Source organism: Leptosomus discolor, chromosome 2, assembly GCF_034619465.1.
Source record: "Leptosomus discolor isolate bLepDis1 chromosome 2, bLepDis1.hap2, whole genome shotgun sequence".
Lineage (NCBI taxonomy): Eukaryota > Metazoa > Chordata > Aves > Leptosomiformes > Leptosomidae > Leptosomus > Leptosomus discolor.
Window position 1 is genome coordinate 15,205,035 of NC_141392.1, and position 8,646 is coordinate 15,213,680.

The following is an 8,646-nucleotide window of genomic DNA, read 5'->3' on the forward strand; positions in this document are numbered from 1 at the left end:
TTCCACCAAAGGCCCTGGCCCCGCGGAGGCCTCGCCTCGGGCAGCGGGCAGGTGCCGGGGAAGCCCCGCCGGCCGCCCCACGGCGCGGCCCGTTAGGCGCCAGGCGCGGCGGGGCCGGAGAGGGGCGGCCGCCTGGCCGCGGCCCGCCCCCGGCCCTGGCCCCTTCAGGCGCCGCACCCCTTCCCCCGGGGCCCAGTCGCCATGAGCGGGGCGCGGGGCTCGCTGGGCCTGGCGCTGCGGCCGGCGCGGCCGGGCTGGCTGTGGGGGGCGGCGGCGGCGCTGCTGGCGCTGGGCGCCCTGCTGGGGGCCTGGCGCTGGGCAGGCGGGCGGCGGGCGGCGAGGCGCCGCCGGCGCCTGCAGCGGGTGGGGACGGTGTTGAGCCTCTACGTGTACCCGGTGAAGTCGTGCCGGGGGGTGGCGGTGCGGCGGGCGCAGGTGACGCCGATGGGGCTGCGGAGCGGGGAGCTGCGGGACAGGTACGGCGGGGGCGTGCGGGGCGAGGGGCGGTGGTGCTGGCCGGCCGGAGCCGCGGGCAGGCCCTCCTGCCAGGCCTCGGTTCTGGCCCCGCGTTTGTTAATGTTTTTGTGCAGCGCCTTTGAAGAGGCACCTGCTGTGGTGCTGCCGCTGTGCCCGGCGCTCTGCGGTGCTGCGGGGGTGCCCTGTGCCCGGCGTCGGCCTTTAATGCTCTTCAACGCGTGTCTGTCCCCCGTCATGCTGCAGGTTTTGGCTTGTGACCAAGGAAGATGGGCACATGGTTACAGCTCGCCAGGAGCCCCGGCTCGTCCTTATTTCTGTCGGCTGTGAAAATGGGTACTTGACCTTGGAAGCCCCAGAAATGAAGAAGCTGTGCTTGCCTGTAAAGCTCCCCAGGAAAAATCCTGTGCAGAACTGCAGGTACTAAAGAAGGTTGTTTTTTTTTTTTCCCCTCCCTTCTCTAAATCTCTCTCTCCCTTTCATGCTTTGCTTTTCAAGACCGTGTGATGGTTTGTGTTTTCTTACTTGGAAACTGAAGTGTCAGAGTTGGGTGCTTCTGCCTGCTTCTTTTCTGTGGGGGTATGCCTCCCCATCTGTATAATGGAGAGAGACTTCAGACTAAGGACTGTACTGACAGGACAAGGGACAGTGGTTTTAAACTAGAAGAGGGTAGGTTTAGATTAGATATTAGGAAGAAGCTCTTCACTGTGAGGGTGGTGAGGCACTGGCACAGGTTGCCCAGAGCAGCTGTGGCTGCCCCCTCCCTGGCAGTGTTGAAGGCCAGGCTGGATGGGGCTTGGAGCAGCCTGGTCTAGTGGAAGGTGTTCCTGCCCATGATAGGGGGGTTGGAACTAGATGATCTTTAAGGTCCCTTTCAAGCCAAACCGTTCTGTGAAATTCTCTGCTGTGTGTTACACAGGAGGCCAGGATTGATTGTCATAACAAAAGGTCTAGTTTTAATCTGCTAGACACTGGAGCAAAAGATGACACAATATTCAAAGACATTATACATACGCCAAATGAACTGTGATCTTCAGTCTTCATAGAATGTCGTGTTTACTTCTGGTGTTTTCATTTTTACTTGGGTGAGCAATTGCATCTCAGATCCTCAGTCCTGCGTATTGGTATTTTTTCATCACCACTAGTGTGTGTATGCATCAACGTTTTTGGATACACACTGGTCATTTGGAATTGGTGAGATGTTGGAGTTTAGATTCCCTCACCTCTGTCTGTAGACATTTAACTGAGGTGCCAAAATTAAAAGCTTGGTTGCCTGAGGCTCACTCTGTGGTCACAGGGGAAAGATGGGCATCCCCAGAGAGCAAGTCATTCCCCGTAGGTGCTACCTCAAAGGGATTTCAGGTGAATGGGGTACAAACATAGTCATTTAGCTGTGTACCTAGAGTAAGAATGCAAGCCCAGTACTGAAATCCATGATGGAAAATTGCCAAGGGGAAGCAGAAAACCTTTTCTCTGCTAAAATGTTTCTGCTATATTAGTATGTAAGACTATTGAGTAACTTCAAGTGGTGTTGTCCCCTTTTCCTTTGGATAGCAGAGGAGGTTAATGTGTCAGCTCCTATAATTAAAACTGAGGGAGTGCTGGAAAAAAACTGCATTCTCTAGCTTTTAGCATAAATCTGTTGCTGTGGAAACCCTTGATCAGCATAGCTCAGTATCTCTGTTTATACAAGGCAGGTGCAAGTTACAAATGATAGCATTACTGATAGTGAAATAGAGCAGTCTTTTAAAAACCTGTTTATGATGCCTATGTGTTAGCCAATTACATATATGCTACAAAACCATGCAATTTTCAAGATTTTATTTTTTTTAAATTTGTTATGCCATTAGAAAAATATTTAAATAGGCTAAATACATTATAGTAATGAAAAGTTATCTTGGATTTTCCAATTTCAGATCTCAGTGATTTGTTCTTCTCTTGATTTTTTTTTTTTTTCCCCTTGCTTTGCTTTAATAAACTATTGCACCCTCTAGCTTTAAAACTGCTAGAATTTGGGAATGCGAATAAGCAAAAGCTAGACGTATGGAAATGGACTTTAAAAATTCCCGAGTTGTCTGGTATTGTTGGTGTTGTCACAGGATGTGAAATTAGCAATACCCGTAGTGAAACATTGCCTTGTACTTCTCGGGAAGAATCCTGAGGTTTTGGATGACACTGCTCCGCTTAAACAGTTTTCCAGTTGTCAGCTCAAGGCTGATTCTGATCCCTTCAGCCGTTTGTAAGAATGAGTTTTGGGAACAGTACGATGTTCAGACAGATAGAAGATTTGGTTTTTGCTCCTACATTCTTGCCTTCCAGGCTGTGAGTGGGAGTAGTGGTCTTACTGTGCTGTACGCACTGCTGGCAAGGCCCTCTGCACAGTCTTGTGTTTATTCTGCCACTGGGTGAGCACGATGCCTTCAGATGGGTGCTGCCTGGTGGTTGGGAGCTGAGGCAGTGTGATAGTGCGTCTGGCTGCAAAGGGCTGTGCAGATGCTAATCTTCAAAAATGGTAAGTCCAGTTGCAGATTTTAGGTTTAAAAATCCTGTGTTTGGAGGAGTCAGATGTAGGACTGAAGCCTTTGTATAGACCTGGGTTCTATTTGTGCAAATGTTAGGGTTTTTTTATAACCCTCTGGTTAAGAAGCCTCGTGTTACATATTTGTGACCTTTGTCAGTATGTGTTGCAATACTTAAATTGCATCATCCATTCCCATGGATCCCTATACCACCGAGTGCTCAGGATAGGTCTGCTTCGTGGGTGGAAAACAGTAGCGTTGGAAGTTGTAAGCCTGTCACCTCTGTGGTCCTGCCAGCCAGAAGGCACGCAGGGATTGAGAGAACGGAGGGAAGGGAAAGGCAGTCGATGCTGCCTGGGGCAATGGCATTTAATCCCAACCTGTGCTACAGAGTTGGTACCCAGTGATCCCAGCAAATGGCAGCAATATTGCTGCCAGCACCCTAATGATTTGCCTCTCCCCGAGACAGGTAAAGCAGGGCTCCTAGGCACTGGGCTGAGGATAGATGAGCTGCCTGGGCATCTCTATGCTTTAAGCTGTCCAGGATGTGATTGCGGAGGTAGAGGAAACTGCAGTGCATTTGGGTCAAAATAGCTGCTTTGAAGAGAGCAGTGAAGCTGTTCGTGGCTGGTGTTGAAGTTTATTGAAAAGTTGAGTTGAGGTTTACCTTATCTTGCCAGGAAAGTGTTCTTTGCATAAATCTGTTTGTATTCTCCTGCCAATGGCTTTTTATGCGCCATGGACTTTGCTTCAGTTATAAATCTTTAACCTCTCTTAAGATATTGAATATTCTATATGCTAAGTTTGAGCTTAAGAGTTTCACTTATCCCTGGCTAAATTTTTACAGCACTGAAATCTGAAGGAAAGCTTCCTTGACAATCAGGGACGTTTAGGATTAATAACACTTGTAAATGTCAATTACAGTAATTAACCACATCCTTTCAAACTGTCATTCATTTTCTGAAATGAATTAATTACCTTTGAGTTGATTTCTGGGTAGAAATCTTCCGGGGTTGTGGTTGCATGCAAATACAAGAGTAGACCTTTTTTTTTTTTTTTTGCTTGAAAGTATGTCACAGGTGGGTTTGTTATTGGTCATTGATATGACAGTTAGCTCTGGGCACCTAAAGGCTATTTCATGGCTCATTCTTTCACCAGCTGGTATTGTCTGGCCACATCCATGTTAGTTAGCTTTCAAAACAGGGTGGCCCCAAGGAGGTTGCACGCTGGGAGTCATCCTTGTGCCAAATTCAGAAACCAACTTCCACCTCACTATAATCCAGGCAGTTTGTTTACTGGGTGTTGCTAAGGCTATTGAAACAAGTTGTTTGCCTTTGAATAATAAGCATCCTTGAGCGTTTGACTTTCCAGATAACTTGCTGCTGGGTCTTGTGACTCTTCAGGGTGTTTGGACTGGATATCCAAGGCAGGGACTGTGGAGATGAAGTGGCTCAGTGGATCACCACTTTCCTGAATTCACAGCCGTATCGACTGGTGCACTTTGAGCCCTCCATGGTGCCAAGAAAGTCAAAGGACATAATGGACCTTTTCCGAACCACAGATGAGGTAAATGAATGTTGTTTTTCTCAGAAGTACTTTGTTTTAACCATTTTCCACCCACCAAAACCTGCCCATTCTGTCATCAGTGATTGAGCCCAGTTTAGCAAGGTGTGTAGTCATGTACTTGAACCACATGAATATTCTCCTTTTCTGTCCTGAGATGAGTTACTTAAATTTTACTTTAAATCAGTTCTATGCTATTGACCATTCACAGGTAAAGAATCTGATACTGATATTTAAAGAGGAGCTGTTACATTGCAGAGCAGCCTTCCTTTTGTGCCTCAGTGAATAGAAAAAAGTTACGTTTTTAAAGATGTTTTGATGGTGTAATCTCTGTTACATAGAAAACCTCTGTTCCCTATCCCTTGTGAGATCTAGGAGTGTACTGATACGAGTTGTGTTACCTCGTATTTTCTTTAAATGAATGATGTTTAATCCAGGGCTCTATAGTTGTGGGCCTAGGAATTAAAATCCAAAGAAGGTTACAGAGGTTTCATCTGTCCCTCTTTCTGTGAGAAGAGGCTTGAAGGTGTCATGTTAGAAAACGTTAATGCAAGTAGGGAAAGGAGATGCTGTGCTCAGATGTCTTCATATCATTGGAGCCACTGATGCCCTTCTTTTTGTCTGAACAACTCTCTCATGTGAAGATGGTTTGAACTGTACCTGATGAGTATAAGCTTTTTAAGCAAATGCAAATTGTGAGTACCTTGCCTTACTGATGTGGTGCTGTCTATAGGGCATCCGTGTTTTGCTTGTTGTTACACAAAGAGAAGAAGATCTAGTCAATTATGGACTTTTTAGATAGCATTTATTATGTGAGGGCACTGAGACCAATACAGAACACTAGGTTTCAGCAGGAGGGATGACATTCAGGAAGCCCAGCATGAAAAGAGGGCAGAATTTTTTGTATAGTTATTTCAATACTCTTCTTCTTGTGGTTGTAAAGGCATGTACAAGGCGGGCAGGAAGGATGATATAAGAGAAAGACAGGAGGAGGGCTACACACTACAATTCTTGCCAAAATTTCTCTCTCTCCCCCATGGAACTAGCATACATAGTTTTCTTTTAATACTGTTCCTTGGCCTTGTTTGCTAAAATGGCAGCCCTCCCACTTCCAAGCAGGCTTACACTGACAAATGGACAGTTGCAATTTAGTATTGCAATTCTCTATGTGAAACTCCCTCTGGTGCTGTGATAAGATAGATTCATTATGTAGAAAAATCCGGTTAGTTGGTTATAGTCAAACAGATACGTTCAGCAGGTCCATAAATATCTTGAGTACCTTTCACAACTTACCTCAACATGTTTTACTGGTACACTTAGTTCTGTCTGTAATACTTAGAACAAGTGTCTGGGACATGCATACAGTATTATTTTGTAAGAAGTTGTGGTAGATTTTATATTTTTGGGTTTATTCTGTAAGTAGAAGTTAAATTTTACAATTTGAGCAAATGAAACTTGCTGTGGTTACTGAAATAAGAAAGGGCCTGTTATTTTACTGGTTAACCTACTTCCAGGGAAATTAAAACCTGAATGCAGCAGCGTGACGGGCAGGCTAATATGTGACCCCTGGTTCCAACGTATCTGTCCTTTCGCTGTTCAGTAACTTTCCTCCTGTGCTCTTGCAGCAGCCTTAGGGTTTGTTTGTGTTTGTTTACGTAGGTTGCCTATCCTGACTGCAGCCCAGTCTTGATCATCTCGGAAGCTTCGCTGGAAGATTTAAATACTAGGCTGGAGAAGAAAGTTAAGATACAAAACTTCAGGCCAAATATTCTTGTGGCAGATTGTGGTGCTTTCGAGGAGGTAAAATAACCGTCTTTTGAAGGCTTGGTTATGTTTCTTTGTAACTCAATGTCCTTGTGTGGTGGTGCCTGCAAGTATGAGGAAAACTGCTATTCTGTGCTTTTTACAACTAGATTCCAGAGAGATACAGCTTTTGCTCGTGTCAGTGTGTGTGAAATGTTGAGGGAGGAGACAGGTCTGTGAATGCTTATTTAACTTAGCAGAGGATAAAATAAGTGTATTTGAACGACAGGCTTGCTCCTGAAAGCTCATCTTTAAGTGTGAAGTAGGGAAAGCTATGCATGGCTATAATTGATACAAATGGACAGTTTGTAAATTGGCAACGTGAGGTTTTATAGCCTCTGGCACAAGAGTGAAACTGACCCTTGCCACACTGCAGTCTGTCGCTGCATCTCTGATGATACTCTGGTAGTTCAAAAAACACCATCTAGGAAGGTACCTGGTGATGAAGTGAACTGGTAATGGTGGCATTTACATGTTTTTGTGTCATGTTGCAGTTTTTCCCAAGAAATTGCTTTGGATAGATCTGATAATTTCCCAAATCTAAGAATCTGTTAAAAAGAGAATGGATTTTTGTCTTCCAGTAGGGATTGCAATAGGAAGCTTGTGTAGACAAGACATGAGAACTTAACTTCCGCTAAAAATTTCCTTTCTGAAAAAATGATGACTTATCAGAGGTCACACATCAGATTATCACACACAGAGTAAGAATAAGCTTGCTTTAGGTTCAGACATGCATGCTGCAGAACGGGATTTGTTACTTGTGTATCTTTCTCTCCAGATACAATTACTAGTGGGTCCTGAATTGGATGAATGTGGTGACCCTAGGGTTTTCATAAAATAGTACCATAATATATATAACCTTGCTTATTTTGAAGGTACAAGTAAAGGTGATCATCTGGAATGGTACTGCTTCTTCTAGGAATGACTGGGAAAGTGGTTGCATGTGGATGTGTCTAATCTGTACATAATGTTTACCTTCCCTCAGGACATCTGGGAGGACATTCTTATTGGTGATGTGGAGTTGAAGGGGACAGTGTGTTGTGCCAGGTAAACGTTCGAGACCATTGTTTTATATAGATGTATAGACATTTATGATAAGAAGCCGTTACTGATTTGGCACTGTCTGTCATTGCAGGTGTATTTTAACAACTGTTAACCCAGACACTGGGGTCCTGGACAGGAAGGAGCCCCTGGAAACATTGAAAAGGTTGTAAAAATACCAGTGCTGCTTAGACTGGGGGAGTGGATTTATGCTAGATCCCAACAGATGTTAGACTAGAGTTTTAAAAGTGGTTTGAAGTACGTGTGGGACATAATAATGCAGTGTAAAGGTCTGTGCATATTAGTCTCCATTCTACTTTCTGCAATTCTATATGGTAAGAAAAGTCAGGAAGTTCTCTCTTCTTTCTTGCAAACTTTACATTCCCTATCTCTCATCTCTTAGGGTGAATGCCTGGGCTGACAGGTATTTAAGATATTCAAAGGTCTAACTCTGCAACTTTGGTGTTTTTTCTTACAAAGTCTTTTGTATGTGTATTATTCATGGATGTGTGAATACAGTCAGGCTTTTTTTTCTCCATTTGAACTGGTTGTTTCTCTTAATTATAATATTTATTTAGTTTTTAGTCTAGTATGGTGATAAACCAGAGCATCGCTATTCATAGTCTTCTCTCTCGTCACTGATATTTTGATCTTTAGAATTTGCTGACGCTGATTCTAAAGCAGTGCTCTTTCTCTGCAGTTACCGCTTATGTGATCCATCTGAGCGACACATCTACAAGTCCAGCCCTCTCTTTGGAAGATACTTCGCTGTTGACAAAACCGGAACCATTCAAGTTGGCGACCCTGTGTACAAGATGGTCCAGTAATGAGAGAGACTTTGATGAGAAGATGCTTTTTCACTTAGATATGCAAATTGTTTTCCCATGAACACGGTCACTAGCATAACACTTTCTTATTCCTTGAAATATTTTTTGTGGCATGTTCCTTTGTAAGGTGCAGGGGGGTCTTTGAGGCTGCAAAGTGCCAGTCATTTCAGATCATGTCATTTACTAGCATGGCTGTAGCAACCACGTCTTTAGGTTTTTCTGGAGGCTGTGATAGAAGAAACTGTAATCCAAGACAGACTTCACAGCCCTACTGTGAGTATCACACCTCCTAAAATTTTATGTCGAGCTTGCTATTGGAATCCAAAATTGCATACAAGGGCTTTGCATTGTGTTTAGGTTACGTTCAGTGCCTATAAAGAACCACAAAAATAGTCATGTCAAGTGTAAAGTAAATATGC

At 44.4% G+C, this 8,646-nt stretch overlaps 1 protein-coding gene across 1 annotated transcript; it reads left to right on the top strand.

The window, feature by feature from the left end:
* The first annotated feature begins 201 nt into the window (after positions 1-201).
* LOC104347723 (mitochondrial amidoxime reducing component 2) lies at positions 202-8,227 on the top strand. The gene is made up of 7 exons (XM_086460842.1): positions 202-476; positions 721-894; positions 4,397-4,559; positions 6,216-6,356; positions 7,345-7,406; positions 7,495-7,566; positions 8,101-8,227. Exons 1-7 carry the CDS (start codon positions 202-204, stop codon positions 8,225-8,227), a joined length of 1,014 nt encoding a protein of 337 aa, XP_086316968.1.
* The last annotated feature ends 419 nt before the right edge of the window (positions 8,228-8,646 follow it).